The sequence below is a fragment of the Gavialis gangeticus genome, unplaced genomic scaffold, assembly GCF_001723915.1.
Source record: "Gavialis gangeticus isolate Ggan-Ray unplaced genomic scaffold, GavGan_comp1, whole genome shotgun sequence".
Taxonomy (NCBI): domain Eukaryota; kingdom Metazoa; phylum Chordata; order Crocodylia; family Gavialidae; genus Gavialis; species Gavialis gangeticus.
This window is the reverse complement of record NW_017729023.1, coordinates 8048211-8066771: the sequence shown is the minus strand read 5'-3', so window position 1 is coordinate 8066771 and position 18561 is coordinate 8048211. Positions and strand designations below refer to the sequence as shown.

General features: G+C 46.8%; 1 protein-coding gene across 5 annotated transcripts in view; it reads left to right on the top strand.

Annotated features, from left to right (window-relative positions):
- FRAS1 (Fraser extracellular matrix complex subunit 1) overlaps positions 1-18561 on the top strand; it is a 468008-nt gene that overhangs the window by 205820 nt on the left and 243627 nt on the right. For all 5 annotated transcript variants that reach the window (XM_019516785.1, XM_019516787.1, XM_019516786.1 and 2 more), the window contains exon 3: positions 8650-8757. In XM_019516785.1, the coding sequence (XP_019372330.1) occupies positions 8650-8757 (108 nt within the window). The remainder of the gene's footprint in view (positions 1-8649; positions 8758-18561) is intronic.

Here is an 18561-nt window from a genome sequence, read left to right as displayed (position 1 = left end):
GCCCCCCTTGCTTTTTGTTGGGATGGTCACCCCTTGGGCATCCCTACTGCCGCCACTGTTGTCACCTCCAAGGAGCAAGGCAGGGGGCAAGGCCAGCTCTGGTGGCTATACCCTCCCCCCACCTCCATTGTTGCCATCTCCAGGGAGCTGGGCGGGGGGGCGGGGGGCGAGGCCAGCCTTGCTCCATCCCTGGTGTCCCTGCCATCATGGTGGCGCTCCACCACCTCTCCAAACACTTTTTGCACTCTGATTGGCAGTTTGTCAGTCAGTCAGAGCGTGAATAAAGCATTATGGACAGACGGACAGACAAACTAAGGCTGTTATAATATTAGAATGCATTGTGATATTTGATATAAAATGTATTCCTTGTATGTTGTAATAAGGACAGGATTGAATAATATGAAATTATTCTCAAGTGTCACTCCCTAGACAATTAGTTTCTTTCACACCTAGGGGAGGGTCAAAGCCTAAATGGCTAAAGAGAAGTAATCACTGAAAAGTCGGATATTCCAGGGGTATTAAGTAGCCAGGCAAACTTGTGCTGAGGCACACAAGCCAATGACAAAATTACATCTTAAAAGGAGAGACCCCAGCAGGAACCTCACCTGGGAAGGGTATTTCTCACAGTGGGGAGATGAAATATCTTGGATTGTGTGCACATAATCCATTGTGGAATTGCGCATTGTATCCCATCATGGCTTATTGCTGGTGCAGGGGATCCTGAGCCCAGGCTCGCCTTGCACTGGCAAGAAGCAAACACTTGTGGCTGGGAGCCCCTTCAGCTGAGAGGCTCCCAGCCATGGGGGCACCTTATGAACCCCACATCTGAGAGACGCAGCTGTGGCAATTTCCCAGCCTCTGAGGTGTGTGAAACCCCAGGGTGGGGAGCTAATGGTTTTGGTGATCTCCCAGCCCCAGGGATGTGTGAAACTCCGAGGTTGGGCAGTGGCAACTGCTACCTCCCCACCGTGGGGGTTTCATATACCCCTGAAGCTGGGAGATTGCCACAGCAGCAATTGCTCTGCCCCAAGTGTTTCATGCCCTCTAGAGCCTGGGAGATTGCAGCCATACCCTGTGGCTGCTGGAACTCAGCTGGGTCCTGGCACTGGGAGGCATGCTACAGGGACCCAGTATCCACAGCTGTGGGACTCTGGGTCTTGGCAGCTGTGGGGTGCTGCTGGGACCCAGAGTCCACAGCAGTTGGGGCTGACAGTCTTCAGCAGTTGTGGAATTTGCAGCCCTGTCTGGGAAAGGTGCACCCCTGTGACTGGGAGCCTGCAGCTGCTACACATGCAAGCTAAAGCTCAATAGCAGCCAGCTATAAAGTTAGTGCACATTTTTTAAGTCAAACTTTATAGCTGGTTGGAGCTTTTTATGGTGTAATAGATACTTTGGACATGTAGCTGGTCTCAAGGTAATTACACAATTAACCAGTTAATTGCATGATACCTTTATGGGTAGAGGGAGCCTATAACTCCCTTTTTTCTTTAGAGGTACAAATAATTAATTAATAATAATGGAAATATTTGGCACTGGAAGAACACTTTGTTTCTTACAGATTTTTGTGTACAGCATCTCATTAATTATTCTGCTAATTATATAAGCATTGGTGGGAAAAGTCCTTGAAAGTAATGCTGGTAAAAGTACAGTTTTAATAGGAGGGGAATTCAGCACTTACATTTTGTCAGATTTTTTCACTGTTGTACTGCTACTTGGATTAATATCCACTAGAGATTTTCAACTGTTACTTTGTCTACTGTAAGGTGCCATTTTGTTTCATTAAGAAAAAAATATTTGCAGCTTTAACAGTTCTTTATAGGTACTGCTACAAATACTAATAAACCTTCACGTACAAAAAACTAGAACTCTTGGTTCCAAAATGATACCTTTATTAGACCAACTGGAAAATGGCAAGAAAATTGTCCTTTTCTGCAAGCTTTCTGGATCAAAGTCCCTTCATTGGGCTCTGGGAAAAGTGTAGATGGTACAAGATAGTAAAAAGTCGCCATAGGTAGGAAATAAACTTCATTTTTGCACAGAGGGAAATGAAGATGGAAGTCTGTCCCTCTGGGTCCATGAGAGTGTCTTTGTGAGCTGTGCTGAGTAGCTCTTTGATTTGTTGATCAAGAAGAATTCCTTCCCTGGAGGTGTCAGATGGCAGGCAGGGAGGCAAAAAAACTTCCTTGTTGTTCTGCAATGAAGTTTAAAATCCAAAATCGGCTAAAATTTGGCATCTTCCATGTTTCAGGGGGTGTACTTGGTAGGACAATTTTCTTGCCATTTTCCAGTTGGTCTAATAAAAGGTATCATTTTAGAACCAAGAGTTCTAGTCTTTTGTATGTCTTTTTGTCTCAGACCAACACGGCCACCAAGTACATCCCTGAATAAACCTTCACAGCGCTCAAGTGATATAGGCAGATAAGTGGTGTTATACTCATTTCACAGATACTTAAAGAGATGCAAGAGGTATAATGAGAAAAACACACCCATTTCTGAAAGGGTCAGAGGTTACTTTCAGGCTTTGGGAAATTGTACCCAAGGTGGCTTGACCAAGGTCTCTTTGTGAATTAGTGGCAAAGATGAAAATAGCTTCTGCACATTCCTGGCTTCTGGTACAGTGTAGTGATCTGTAAACCTCATGTTATACCTGAAAAAAGAATCACGTTGAACATGCTAAAGGAACTAACAATGAGGGCTAGCAAGCAGTATTCTGCAGCTCATAAATGTTCTACCAACATGAAAAATTATGTGGAAAACAGACCCTTTTTTCACAGAAGTAGCTAGTGAGCTGTATACGTGGTGGTGGAATGATTAGGACTTAGTAAAGCCAACAAAAGTAATTGTCAGAGAAGAATGTACTAGATTCCCCCATGTTTTTTCTTTGCAGTAAAGATTGTGTATTACTTCTGTGACTTTAAGGTACTTATGGGACCTGGGTATTACTTTGTTTGGTATTTGTACCATAGTCAAGAAAAAAATGTGCCTATATATTATCATTAGGGCTGTCAATTAAATACAGTTAACCCACACAATTAATGCATTAATTTGTTTTTGCCTTAATTTTTTTAACTCATGTTAATCGCTGCTGGTGTTGGGGGAAAAGTGGCCCTTTCCCCCTCGCTGGTGCCAGGCCACACACACAAATAACCCACACATACACACGCACTCTGCCTGCTAGTGTTGGGGGAAGCTGTCTGGGAGCTAGGGCTGGGCTGCTGCTGGGCAGGGTGAGATGCCTGCCTGTCGGGGGCTGGGCAGCCCCAGGAAATGCTGCTGCGGGGAACAGGGCTGCCAGTCAGGAGTGAGGTGCGCCAGCAGGGCTGGTGGGGCTGCAGGTCAAGAGTTTTCACCCTAGGTTTGACCCTTTTCACTATTATTGTTTAACTGTGCGATCAAAATTGCTGTTAATCACAACTATTCTTTTTATTTTTTTTAATATAGCGATTAATTGCAATTTAAAAAAAAAATTCAGCAGCCCTCATTATTATCAAGTTCATTTCCCTCATTGTTTTTCTTTATCTGCTGGTAGAATAGTAGTATTACTTTTAGCTGTGGTCAAAATTTTCAAACTTAGGTGCCTTAAGTTATATCTCTAAATCTATAGTTAGGCACTTTTATCCAAAACACTAAAATCTGTGAAAGCTATGGGTGGTGAGCACCTCTGAAAAATCAGACCATATTGATACAGGTGACTAGCTATTGATTCTGAAGTCTAGTTTGAGGTGCCTAGGTCTGCTGTTTTAGCCAAAGTTATTTTTCAGCGGTCTATTTACAAAACCAGCTTTCAAAATAGCATGTGCAGTGTTGTGCCTGCCAGTACACACATGCAAATCATTCTGCAGGTACAGATAACTGAAGGAGCAAAGTAAGAGTCTAGGTTGAGACCTGTTTAGAAATCTGAGCATGAAATCTGTTTTTAGGAGAAGCACACCAGGCAAACAGATAGGAGCCAGCCCAGCATCCTGTGGTTGGCCCACAGAGGGATCGTTGAAAACGGTATTTAAAAAAGGCTGTACAGAGAGCTGTGCTCAGTTGGACACTGAGCCGTTACCACATAAACCTCATTGCAGGATTGGAGTCCTATGCATAGTGCTGCTGAATGTAATCAATTTCCAGGCACACGTAAAGACCCACCTGCATCCCTCTCACTGCTGGGTTGCAGTCGCTTGCTAAATGTTCCACCTCAGAGCATGTTCCTTGCTCCCAAAAGGCAGGCAGCAGAGAGAATAAGGTAATTCAGGGGAGGCTTATCAGTATATTTCTCCTTTTGTGCAGCACAGTTATGCCCAGAAGTGATTCAAATGTGTGAAATGACCAGCCCTAAATCTGTTTTCCCTTCCCAGAGCTGCATATCCAAAACTTACATTGTGGTGGATGGCTCTCTTGGCAACATCAGGCATCACTCTGCAACATGCTCAATAGCAGTTAAAAATCTACCTAAGTGCCTTTCAGTTCCTGTGTTGCTCTGTTCTCCTTGGATTGATTTCCTTTCCTGTCTCAGACCTCTCCCCCATCAACTGGAATGAGCAAGTGAATGAACAAATCAATAGATAAATCCAAGTATTTCAGCAAACAGTCACTTTTGCCAGGGGAAAGATATCTGGGGTCCTGGGTATCATTGTGGTGCCAAGCATCTTAGTAATGTGTGATATAGTAAAGCTAAAATAGAGCAGAAATGAATTAACTATAGTGCAAGTGTGAGGGAGAGCCTGACACCCCTATCACTTGCTCTCAATTGATTCTGTAACTATACAGTAAATTACCCAGTAAAGACAGTTTCCAGGCTGCTTGCTACCTGCTGCTTTGTTACCACAGTGCCATGTGTGGAGGGCCAGTTTTATCATCAAAGGAAAAAATGACTGCCTTCTTGGATATAATTTTTTCCAGGGACGTTGGGGCTATAAATTTATGTCAATCTGTTGCTGGCTTGGGCATTAATAGTCATTGGCTTTATCCAAGTGTCCACCTATGGCATTGAATTGCCTTGTGTTCTCAGAAGCCTGGGGGTTCTTTTGTTAACTTGCTAGCCCGGCCCCACACAAAGGGGAAGGGTAGATGCAAAAGTCATACTGTTTCAAATTGGTGAACTCAAGACTTTAGGAGCAGCATTGCTGGTAGCAGCTCAGATTGTTTCTGAGTGTGTCCCCCTCTGCAGTCTAGCTTCTTCCCTCACAGAGAGGAGTTTTGCAATGGGATAATACTACAGTAATCCGCAATAGAGCTGATTTCAAGGGAAAAAGGAAAATAAATACATTCTTAATGAAAGCTATTGCTCTGTGTAGCATTCTCTTCTGTTGGCCCTCAGTCCAACTGTCCATTAAGTTAGCTTGATGCCTAGTTACTGGTAGTAGCATGGTGGGAAATCAGGAGCTAAATTGTGACTCAGACTCAGTCTAAGGGAATAACAGGGATTAAAATCTAGCAGTTGGGCCTATGGTGTAATGGTGCTACATATTTGCAATTTTCCATTGTAGAATATGTTATAAGAGGGTAGGAAAAGCTTTGGCCCATATGCCAGTTGGCACAGCTGATTCAGTGTGGTAGAGGATGTAATTTAGTATTGGTATTGGGCAGTAGCAAGCTGCCACATCCCAGGAATAAGGGAATGGCTATGAGGGAATCATGCCTTTAAGAAGTGACTCTAAACTGGATGCTTTCAATCCTTTCAAGCATCTTGCTTGGTGCCACACACTGTTAATGCGGTTAGGTGTGCTAACATGAGATTAACCTAGGGATTTCAAATAGGAATCCACAGTATGAAAAGCATTCTGACCTGTTGTGGCCTTTCTCCAGTCTTTGTAACAGAAGAATTTGATCTAGTATTTTTCCTTACTCAAACTAAGAGTTGGCATTTTCTAAGGGGTGCCTTGAGCCTAATGAGGGGTGCCTCAAATCCATGAGTGACTAGTGCCTCCTGAATCTGGGGGGACACCCGCAGAAGCCACCGACTTGGTGGCCCTGTCGGGGGGGCACTAGCCCCATCAAGGGGGCACATGCAGCCCCTACCAGTCGCCTATGCTCAAATCTAAAAAAGGTTGAGAACCACTGCTCTAAGGCCATCATGCTCCTCTATACAAGCACCAAGGTAAAACCTAACTCCATGCAATCAAATGATGGAGGACTTGGAAGTTTTAATGTAGAGATATTGAGAAGGCCAAAAGCAGGTTGTGGAGCAGAGGTAATGTTTGTTCTGCCAAAATGCTTTCTGGCTGGAAGCTGGAGAAACAGAGAGAAGGGAAATGGAGGAGAGTATGCAGTAATGCCCCATATCCCTTATACTTATAAGCCTCAGGGCTTGCCTGGGAACGGACTCTTTGTTGGTCTCATTCATACTGGATCAGTAGGTTCTGAACACTTAGCACACCAGATTTTAAAGAGCTCATTGCCCAGCAGCTCCCACTTAAACATCTCAATAACTGCTCCCTTTTATGTATTTAAATGGCCCAGTGAGACAGTTAATGCTTTCCAGTGTTCAGAATAGGTTGGCCAACTAGGCCCAAACTAGAAAATGAGGCATCACAGTTACACCCTTTTGTATGCACTGAGTACGTTATAGTCTGTGAGTGCTTCAGATTCATTGAAGTCACAGAGTGGGTGCCAGAACTTGAATGTATTTCAACTCCACTTAGAATGAGACTTAACTTTGCTTTTACAGAGATGTTCCTTCTGCAGCCTGTGCAGTAATAAAGGCAGCCTGGTGTGTACACAGTAGTTGGCTCATAAAAAGCAATTATCAGATGAGGAAGTCATTGCCTTTTCTCCCTTTTTAGTTAGAACCAAGTTTAGTTATTAACCAAGTTTTTAAAAATAAGCAGTAATTAAATATGAATTGAACCTAATCCCACAGCAATTATATTGATCACCATCCCCCTCTGCTGCTTTCCACATGCTTATGAAGCTACTCATTTTAAATAAAATGACCAGAAAAGGAACATTGGTTGCCATGGCTGGATTACCAGCTGTGGAGGAATTCAGTTCAGATAAGAAAAGTGACAAAGGAGATGTATCATGGACCCTGTGTTTTGACCAGTAAGCCTCCCTACAACACACTGCCAACCCCACTTGGGTTAAATTAATCTCCCTAAAATCAGTGAGGCTACATAGGTAAACCAAGCAAAAGTTAGCTTTGGGACTGTCATTCTAAGCTTGCTTCAGAACCATATAAAGTACAGACTCCTCTTCGGGTTTCTCTCCTACTGAACACAGAGTGTGATTCTCATTTAGACTTTGTCTCTTTACATCATTGGAGCAGCATAAGAGAGCAATAAAGTGAATGTGTATTACGCCTACACTTGCTTTATGCCTTCTGCAGTCTGCCCTTAGGGTTATTTAAATGATCTCTAAAATAGAAAGCATATAAGCTGTCTCAGTGAGTTTCTGCCCCAAACCTTTGCAGCAACACAAGCTGTACTTGCCTGCGCACAGAATCTACTTCCTCACAAAAATGCCGTCTTCACATATGAGGCCAGATTTTGTTAGCATTGGAAAAAGGGGTTGACACAATATTGGCATCATGGAAACATAAGGGACTGACCAATTTTGAAGTTACTTGAAATTAAACCAGGGCAAAACCTACATAGGATCAGAATTGAGCCCTAAGTGTGCTAAATTATGCCTGTAAGTTTAGACTCTCACTTGTGCCTCCTCCATGGACACCTTAAATCACTCCTCTGGAGAGGTTGAGTTTTCTGGATGTCCTTTTTATCCCTTCCATGCAGGATTTCGGGTCTGCTTTTCAGAACTGTTGAGCAATCACAGCTGCCTTTGGAGTCAGTGAATGCTGCAGATGCTCATCAATTCTGAAAAGCAGGGCCTTGATGACTTGACCTCTTGGCTTTACCTCAAGAAAGCTGTGGAAGCTGTATGTGGAATGGTTGACAGTACTGGTATAAACCTCAAACTGTGGCTAGTGATAACAGCAAGTCAGAGCAAATATGTAGTTTGCAAAGAGTCAGTGATGGTTGAAGGATTTGGTTTTTTTAAAATGTATTTTAATGCCATCTATCAGATTTGGATGCTCAAGGCTGCTTTGAAACTATCCAGGTGTGTCTACAATGCAGCTACTGCTGTGACTGCAGCTTGTATAGACACCCCCAAGCCAGCTTTAAACAATCCAGCACTTGCATCTCAAGCATGTAGTTATGTAGTCACAGCATCAGTTCAGCTCAGGCTAGCTGTTGGAATATTCACCCAGCTGCCCCGGGGGCATATGGGGTTTGCAGCCTGCCCTGAGCTATGCACTGCTTTGGCTGGATGCTGGAGGTACCCAAATCAGGTACCCAAATCAGCAGTGGCTGTAGCGGAGATGTACTCTCTGCCTAAATTTGTTTACAGAGGGCAAGAAGTTTCAGAGAGATCTGTAATTACTTTGGGGCTGTTGAAGCTTATGCACAATCAGCTGTCTTGCTGCTGGAATTGCTTGCATTTCTGAACATGCCCTCATCTTTTCATTGAGAGTTCAAGATCATAAAAATGCCAATTTTATTACTATCGAGGGCACTGATTAGTATTCAGAGGACAGCATCTTTTGTGGAGTTTGCCTTTCTACTCTATGCTTGTTTAATTCATTTGAATGGATTCTCATTACATAACTTTGCACACATCTTACTCTTTATACTAGTTTAATTCAAGGCTTATGCTTGTTTGCAGAACAACACAGTTTGGAAGCCAGATTCTTGCCAAGACTGCGGTTGCCATAGTAATATTGTCACCTGTGAACCTGCTGTCTGCAGACACCCTCGGTGCGACTTTCAGAAGGTAAGGAGTTGTCCATGTGCTAGCTGGATCACTGTGCAAGGGAAAGGGAAGCACTTGGGTCATGTGTTCCTTGCCTATTTTTAGTTTTGACCCTCTGGATAAGCTATGGATTTGTGGAAGTGTTGTTTTGGAACATACACAATTTGCAATCTGTTGGAATGAGCATTCAGAGGGGGCTTGGGCTGGATAGCCACTATATAGAACTCCCCTTGTCTTCAGTGGGACTCAAGTCTGGGGAGGAAGTATAGGGTCAGACCATTTGGGAGTTAAACATGTGACCACAGAGGGCTGTCTGTACCACCCAACTGCACCCCAACAGGACTGTTGCCTACAGGACCCCAAGAATCCAATTTCCAGAGGGAAGTGTATGAAGTGAAAAGTCGGTAGAAGATGCTGGCTCATCAAAAAGACGCCCAGTTTGTACTGATGTAAGCAGCTATGTCAGGGGTGGGCAATTATTTTGGGCAGAGAGCTGCTTACTGAATTTTGGCTATCTGTTGAGGGCTGCATTGGTAGCCCAGCCCCTTGACATGTGCCCCACCCCCTGGTCACCATCTTGCGACCGGGCGTCCCACCCCCTTAACCTCTGACTTTTGCCACCAGAAGTCCCTCCCCTTGCCCCTGGAAGTACTCCTTTGGGGAAGAGGGTTTGCTATCTTAGGGGAACCCCCCCCCCCAAATTATATGCTAAAAATCAAACACCCATAATAATATATTTTAATTTAATTTAAAAAATATATTTTTGATCTGATTTGTGTGCGTTTGTCTTGTATATGTAGAAGTGATTTAATATATTTCATAGAGATATATGAGATAATTGGGTCCAGCCCCACCCCTGCCATAGGCGGAAAGTCAGCTGGAATCAAGTGACCCCATCAAGAAATAAATCCAGCTGTTTTCTGAAGGAGTCCAGAGTAGGTGCTTGCACCACCTCTGCGGGGAGTTTGTTCCAGACCCTAGACATATGCACCACAAAGAACTTTTTTCTTATATCCAGTCTAAATCACCCTTCCTGGAGTTTATGGCTGTTAGACTTTGTTATCCCTTGGGGAGCTCTGGTGAACAGATGTTCTCCCAGGTCCTGATATACCCCTCTTATGAAGTTGTAGGCTAACACCAAGCCCCTGCCCCCACCCCCACCCCGAGCCTTCTCTTCTCCAGACTGAAGAGTCCTAAGTACCTCAGCCTCTCCTCGTATGGCCTTCCCTTTAGGCCCTGGATCATATGAATGGCTCTCCTCTGGACTCTCTCAAGCTTCTTCACATCCTTCCTGAAGTGGGGGGCCCAATACTGGATTAAGTACTCCAGCTGTGGTCTCACCAGGGCTGAGTAAAGTGGGAGGATGACTTCCTTGGTTTTGCTTGAGATGTATCGGTGGATGCACACCAGAGTTTGGTTAGGTTTGCCAGCCACAGCATCACGTTGGTAGCTCATATTCATCTTGTGGTCAGTCAAGACCCCCAAGTTCCTTTTGGTCGTGGTGCTAGTGAGTCTAGCACTGCCAAACCTGCAAGTATGCTGAGGGTTCTTCCTACCGAGGTGCAGCACCTTTGTTCTTCTCTACATTGAAAGCCGTCCTGTTTTGATCGGCCCACTTTGAGAGTGTGTCCAAGTCAGCCTGTCTTCCCACCCTGTCCTGGAGTGTCATGACCCTCACCCATAATCTGGTATCATCCACAAACTTGGCCAGTTCACATCTGACTCCTGAATCTAGATCATTGATGAAAATGTTAAAGAATACTGGCCCGAGTACCAAGCCCTGAGGAACTCCACTGGTAACCCTGCGCCACGTTGATTTGCTCCCTTCAACCAGTACTCTTTGGGTCCAGCCCCATAGCCAGCTGCTTAGCCATCAGACCATATGATGGTCATGAGGAACTAGGTCAAAGGCCTTCTTGAAGTCCACAAAAATGACGTCCACATCATCTCCCTTGTCCAGGGCATATGTTACCTGGTCATAGAAGGAGGTGAGGTTGGTCAGGCAAGACGTGCCAGTCACAAAGCCATGTTGGCGGACATTCAGAAGCTCGCTTTCTGTTAGTCTGGCATTCATGGATCCCTTGACAATTTTCTCCAGGACTTTTCCAGGGACAGACATCAGACTGATTGGTCTATAGTTCCCTGGGTCATCCCTCCTCCCTTTCTTGTAGATAGGGACCACATTGGCTCTTTTTCAGTCATCCGGGACCTCATCTGAATTCCACAATTTTTCAAATATCCCTGGCAAGGGGGATGCAATGATGTCTGCCAGCTCTTTCAAGGTTTCCATCTGGGGCTTTGCATCATCACTTATATGCAAGTGATTGCATAAAAGCTCAAAATGCCAGTTTACTTGTATATTGTGTGGGTTGTGCATGTGTGTCAGGGGGTATGGGGTGGGTGTGGGGTTTGTGGGGAGTTGTGGGTGGGTATGGGGGTTTGTGGGGATGTGCATGTGTGTGGGTATGATATTGTGGTTATGGGAGCCATGGGGTGTAGAGTGGCCGGTGGGTGGGCAGGAAAGTGGGGAAAGTGGTGGCAGGGGAGATGGGGAGTGGAAGTGAGTGGGCGTGCAGGAGCACGGGGCCCATGGACCCAGAGTGGGATGGCAGGAGCATGGAGTGTGGGCTGGCAGGGTTTCCCAACCTTTTTATACTGAGGACCTGCAAACTTTATAATTTATAGATTTAAATTTAATTTACATGTTTAAATTTAATTTTTATGGGGAGGTGGGGTTGCAAGGATTGGATGGGGTTGGGGCACCGGGGGACCTGGTAGGGGAGGGGGCTGCACAGGCAGTGGCCCAGGTGGACCCAGTTGGGGCTGCCCAGGAAGAAGGGGCTCTGCTGCCTTTCCTAGGAGGAAGCAGCAGAGCTGCCTCCCCATCCTCCACCCTGGGCATTTCCCTGCCCTCAACCCCCTGCTCCCAGCCGTGGGTGGGGCCGGAAGGTCCTGGCCAGCCTGCCACAGGCCCCAGTGCATGGGCCACACCTTACCAGGCTCAGCCATGGCGGTGGGAGTGGGACTGCTGCCTCCCTCCGAGGGCTGCTACACTGCCCACACCTAACTACCAGTGGCGGAAGCCACGGCTCCCATCCAGCTGCCGTGTGCCCATTTGCTTCCAACCTTACATGCCCCAGCCCTGTGACACAGGCGGGGACAACTGTGAGCAGCCCCAACTCCATGCGCCCCGCACTTGCCTGTCCGGGCTGAGCAGCAGTGGCGGTGGGGAACAAGAAATAAAACAAGTGCTGCTCCTGCCTCTGGTGCTCCCTGTGGCAGCTACCCAGAGCCTACGGGGGCCTGTTATGCCTCTCTTCTGCACCTTCCATGGGGCAGTGGTGGCAACAGAAAATGGGCACAGGCAGCCCTGTGTGGGCTCCAAGCAGATGCCACAGGGAGCACTGGCAGCAGGAGGGAAGGGGTTGCTTTTCCGCTGAGGTCAGCTGCAGTTTGTTCCTTGCTACCACTACCAGCCTGGGTCCTGCACTGGCTCTGGGCTCACCCATCAGGCTGAGCAGCAGCAATAGCAGCAGGGCACAAACTGCTGCTGGGGCGGATGAAAGTGTCCCGCCTCCTTGCTGCCATTGGGTAGTATTTGCTGGGGAAGCCCACACTGTGCTAGGCTCCGCTGCAGCTCCTTTGCTACCAGCTGTGTGCTGCCCAGCACAGCTGCTCCACAAGGCCACTGCTGCCGTGCTGGGCAGCACAGAGCCATCAGCAAAGGAGCTGCGGTGGAGCCTAGCAAGGAGCAGGTTCTGGCAGACTGCCCAGCAGCAGCGGGGAGGGGAGAGGGGAGCGTTTTCCATCCTGCACTCAGCTGCAGTTTGTTCATCACTGTTGCTGCCAGCCTGGGCCCCATGGCAGCTCCAGGCTTGCCTGATGGGCTGAGCGGCAGCAGCGATGAGGCATGAACTGCTGCTGGGGTGGGGGAAAAGTGGCCACTTCCCCTCCCGCTGCTGGCACTCCCTGCATCAGCTGCTTGGAGCCCACATGCCCTCTCTCTGTTGCCAGCCCATAGGTGGTAGGGATGTGGCAGAGAGGCAGGACAGCCTTGTGTGGGCTCTGGGCAGCTGCTGCAAGGAGCACTGGCAGTGGGAGCAGGAGGAGCCACTTTTCCCCTGCACTGAACAGCAGATTGTTTCCCGCCACTGCTGCTTCTTAGCTCGGAGGGGTGAGTGTGGAGTGTGCAGGGTCAGGGCTGCTCATGGTCATCCTTGCCTGTCCTGTGGGGCTGCGACAGGCAGGGCTTGGAACGAGCAGGCATGTAGCCGCAGGGCAGGAGCATGGACCCACACTGGTGCCCTGGGGCCAGCTCCAGCAGGGCCCAGAGCTGGCAGCAGGAGCACAGGGTCTCACCTGGGTGGGGCTCTATGGAGTCGGGCCAGCTCCCCTCTCTCCCTGCTGGCACAGTGCAGCCCGGCTCCATAGACCTCTGCCAGCCTGTTCCCCACGCTCCTGCCGCCTGCCCTGGGCCCCGTCAGTGCTGGCCATGGGACACTGGCGTGGGCCCTGCGGTCGTACACGCCCACATGCTTCCACTCTTCCCAGCCCCGCCACCATTTTCCTCACCTTCCTGGCTGACTCCCCACTCCCTTCTTACCTGAATGTCCCGCTCTGGGCAGGGAGGTGTGAACAGCCCCATGGTCCCAGGCCAGAAGTCCCTGCTAGGGGGTGGGGGTGGGGCCGGGCAGGCCTTGCTATTGCAGGAGCCTGTCAGGGCTTCCCTTGGGTCCTCCCGCCCCTGGCTGCTGTAATCTTTGACAGACAGATAAATGTTAATTTTCTAAATTTTTTAGGGGCCCCATGGGCTGGATAGAATGGCTTGGCAGGCCGGATGCAGCTTGCAGGCTGTATTTTGCCCACCCCTGAGCTATGCGAAGTGCTGGGCGGGTGGTGGATAGAGACCTCTGGAGTGCCTGTAGATGTGTTGGGGGACTGCTCTGACATGCTGTACTTACAGTACGTCGGAGCAGACTTGATTAATCAAGTCTGTTGGAGCGTGCTAATTAGTCTAATGGGGGTTACTTTGGGTCTAACAAGGTTGAGAACACTGCTTTGGACTGAGCCCAGAGCCTGAGTTACTGTGGAACCAGCAGATAGGTGTTTTTCTCTCTCATACACAGTAAGAGAGTTAGGATTGTACTATGCTGCCTACCTTTTGGATTCTTGGGTTTCAGTGGTGGTAATTTTTGGATTTTTGTTGTCTTTTATCTGTCCTTCTGTGAACCTTCTTTAATGGTTGTACCCAACTGGGTGCTAATTGGGTGTGTTGTACTGGAGCCCATCTTGCAAGGCCAGGGTTACTTGAATACAATGCCAATATAAAGTTAACACACCTTTAAGAAGTCCTTGCTAGTATTTCTGGTAACAGCATAGTTTATTAACAGTGAGAGTTTTTTGATGACCGATTTTTTTCTCTTTGTCGATAATAATGGGAGATTAATGGGAGATCAATGTTAATGGGAGGTTGAAAATGTCACATTAGGGAAGAGAGAGAGAAAAAATCCACAGTACTGGTGAACAAAATAAAGAATGGGATAGAGCACACCCATATATTGACAAGAATGAGAGAGTATTTAATGAAATTGAAAAGCAGCAAATTTAAACCAGATAGAAAGAAATAAGTTCAGGCAATACATAATTAGCATGTGGAACATTTAATTACCACAAAGTGTCACTGAGGTCAAGGCCGAAGCAAAGTTTGTGGAAGAAATGGAGATTTATATGGATAGTGAGAGCATTCAGGCTCACATCTGTTAGAATTTAAGGAAAAACCAGGTGGTGGCTCAGGGAAGGAAGGACAAGCAATCTCTCTCTGTATGTGGTTCATTCCTTACCTAGAAGGAATTCTACCGTCCTCTGATGAGAGAGCTGGCATGGGTCACTGTGGAAGGGAGTTCTGACCTATCCCTCCTGATCTTGCTTGCAGCCCTATGGCTTAAATAGAGGCAATATCTTCATTAGGTAGCTCTCCATGCTGTGTGAGTCTGTGCTGTGTCTAGAACTGCATGAATAATTTTCTGGTGGTTGTTCACTGGCAGTTTGTCTCCCTGCTCTTCATTAAAAAATATTTAAAAAGCCCATATTAAACTGAAAAAATCAAGAAAATTATTTAGTGTTGAGCATAATGTGGATTTGGGTTTGGGCTTTTTAATAAAAAAAATAAAATGGAAGGGCATTTCAAAACAAGATGTCATTTTAAATTGTTAAATTGGGAAGTTTTGTTCAGAAAACATTGAAGTGAAATGTTTGGAATTTTTCAGGCTTGTTGTATTATGTTGAATTTTCTTCTCTGCGCAAACAATGCAGAGAAACATTAGTACAAACATTTTGCTGTTGCAGATTCCTCACAATTTCAATAAACATAAATTTCACAGGTCAAAAATATTGGCCAGGCCTAATCGCAGCCAGTGTTTATAAGCCTGGTGGTGCTCTTTCTGAAGGATATGTATAAAGCATTTCTCCTTGGAAATGCCCTCATGGTAATTTTCTAGAAGGTGACCTTGGGGTGCAGCCTTACCGTGGTCCCCTTTCCCCTGCTTTTTCACATTCTTCACTGCTGCCTTTTAGCTTTCTGTTCTTTTCTTTCTTTCTTTTTTTCTGGTTCTTAGCTTTGTACTGGGAAAAACTATCCTGATTGGTTTCTTATTCTGAGGTTTATAATAAGAACATAAGAATTGCTATTTACTGGGGCAGATCATTGGTCTGTCTTGCCCATTATCCTGTTACACAGCAGCAGAGAGTAGATGCTGAATGGGAGAGTGAATCGGGTATGACTAGGGACTTTTCCAATGTTTCTAACTTGCAGCCTCAATCATTTAAACTCTAAGAAGTTATGATTCAGAGGATGGAACCCAAGCTGCTGTGCTCAATACCTACTGGTACATCCCTTGGAGACCCTGCTGTTTACTTCTTCTCATCCTGAAAACTGACCATTTATACTTACTCTTTGCTTTCTTTGAGCCAATTTCTAAACCAATGTGTGGACATTCTCTGTAATCCCATGACCACCTAATTTAGTTAAGGCCCTCTGATGGGGGATCTTGTCAGAGACTTTTTGGAAGTGCAGATATACTATATTAACTAGATCGCCACTATCTACCTACCTGTTGACACCCTCAACAAACTCTGGTAGGTTGGCAAGGCATGGTTTCCCTTTGTCAAAGCAAAGTTGATTCCTCCACAGTAAGTCATGTTCATCCATGAGGCTGAACAATTCTTTTAATTTATTACTGTTTCTACCAGTTTTCCAGGAACAGAAGTTCTCTGCATTCCCTTTAGAGCCTTTTTAAAATATGGGAGTTACATTGACAACCCTCCAGTCCTCTGGTACCAACGCTGTTATAGTGATAGGTTGCATGCTACAGTTAGGAGTTCAGCAATTTCTGATCTGAACTCCTTCAAGACCCTAGAGTTAATGCCATCAGGTCCTGGTGATTTCCTGCTGTTTAATGTATCAGTTTCCGCTACAAAGCTATCCCTCAGTTTGGGTCAGCTCCACTGACTCATCGCTGGAGAGAAGTGGGTATGGTGACTGAACATTGCTAGCATCTTCCACAGTGAACACAGATGCAAAAAATGTATTTTGTTTTTCGGCACTGGCCCTGTCATCCTTTAGTGCCTCTTTTATACCTTGATCATCCAAAGGTCCGGCAGGTCTTTGGCTTCTAATGTACTCAAAAAATGTTTATTGTTACCTTTTGTGTGTCTAGCAAGCTTCTGAAAGTTTCTTTTAGCTTGTCTTATTTCAGTTTTACATTTGCCTTGCCAGTGTTTATGCTCTTTATATTTTCCTCATTAGGAGATTTGACTTCCACTTTTTGAAAGAAGCCTTTTTCTGCTTATTGCCTCTGCAACTCTACCATTAAACCATGCTGGCTTTCTTTTGGCCCACTTTCCATTTTTTTTATTTGTAGTGTGCATTTGCTTTGTGCCTTCAATATGGTATTCTTAAGTAGTTTCCATTCTGTGTGCAAGTTCCTCACCTTTTTAGGGGCCCCTTTTAACCTCAGTCTAACTAGATTCCTTATTCTGGTGTCATCTCCCTTTTTAAAGTTAAAGGCTACTATGGTCAATTTTCTTGTCTCACTTTCTATGTCAGGGGTAGGCAATGTTTTTTGGCCAGAGTGCTGAAAACACCACAATGCCTACCTTGGAAGGTGCCAGAGGGCTGGCATGGCAGAAAAACAAAATGAGGGCAAGGGGTACATGGCAGGATGACCTGCTTGTGCCCCTTGCCCCCCACCCAAAGCCCCTGCCCCACAGCCCGGGCTCTGTGGCTGCCAGCACCTACCCTGACTCTGGGTAGCTGCTGGAGCCTGGGCTGCTCTCAGCAGGGCTTGCAGCATCTTAGCTGCCTGCTGGGAGTAGCCCAGGATCCCAGCTGGCAACAGCTCCCCAGAGCCAGAGCCGGCTGCAGCCGGGAGGCTCCAAACAGCTGTGCCAGGCTCCAGCATCAGCTCCACACCGGCGTGTGCAGGTGCGCCTTGGAGTGGGCGGTGGTGGCAGGGCCTGAGGCAGCCCAGTCTCTCCCCCACTCCCGGCACAGAGGTGATGAGCCCGGCGCAGCAGTTTGGAGCCAACCTGGGCTGTGGGAAGCTGCAGCAAGCAGCAGGCAGAGTGCAAACAGCTGTGCCGGGCTCATCACCTCTGTGCTAGAAGCGAGGGAGAGACCTGGGCTGCGCTGCCTCAGGCCCCGCCCCCACCGCCCACTCTGGTGCATGGGTACACCTGCTGGTGCAGAGCTGATGCCAGAGCCTGGAGCCTGGCACAGCTGTTTGGAGCCTGCCGGCTGCAGCCAGCCCTGGCTCTGGGGAGCTGCTGCCAGCTGGGATCCCAGGCTGCTTCCACAGGCAGCTGGGACACTGCAAGTTCTGCTGGGAGCAGCCCAGGCTCCGTCACTGGCAGCAGCTACCTGGAGCTGGGGCTGTCCGCCGCGTGCCAAGCGAAATGGCCTCACGTGCCATGCTTGGCCCTCGTGCCAGGGGTTGCTGACCCCTGTTCTATGTGGATGTTGAACCCAATTGCATTGTGGTCACTGTTGCCAAGGAGCTCAGGGACACTTACCCTTTGCACCAAATTCTGGGTGCTACTAGGACTAGGTCAAGAATAGCCTTTCCTCTTGTAGGTTCCAGGACTAACTGCTCCAGGAAGCAGTCTTTTATAACATCAAGAAATTTGGTCTCTGCATCCCAGCCTAATGTTAAATTGACCCAGTCCACTTGTGGATAATTGAAGCCCCGTATTATTACTGTGTTCTCTGCTGTTGCAGCCTCTCTCAATTCCCTTAACACTTCTAACTGACTGCTGCTGTCCTGGGTTAAGGGTCAATAGTATATCCCTAGACACACTTTTTTCTGTTGCAACCTGGGATTTCTATCCGCAAAGATTCTATGGTACCTGTCTTATCAGTTGAAAAATCTATCCTATTTGATTTGATGCAGTCTTTGGTGTAGAGTGCCACTCCCCCACCAGTACAACCTACTGTATCATTCCTGTGTAATTTGTATCCTGGTATTCCAGCATCCCATTGATTTTCCTCACTCCACCATGTTCCAGAGATATCCATTATGTCAATATCAGTATTTACAGTATTTACTGCTAAGTGTTCAAGTTCCCCTACCTTTGATCTAGCATTAGTATAAGAGTGTGCGTATTTTTATTGTTGCCTGATTCGTTACTTCAGTGTGACCTTTTAGTCATTAAAGGTTGCTGGTGCTTGTCTTCATCCTGTTTCTTACCCCTATTCTTTACAGTTTTTCTGCTATAGGGTGTGTCAATCTGAAGTGCGTGCTGTTCTGCAACTACTGGCTTTTTTTTTTT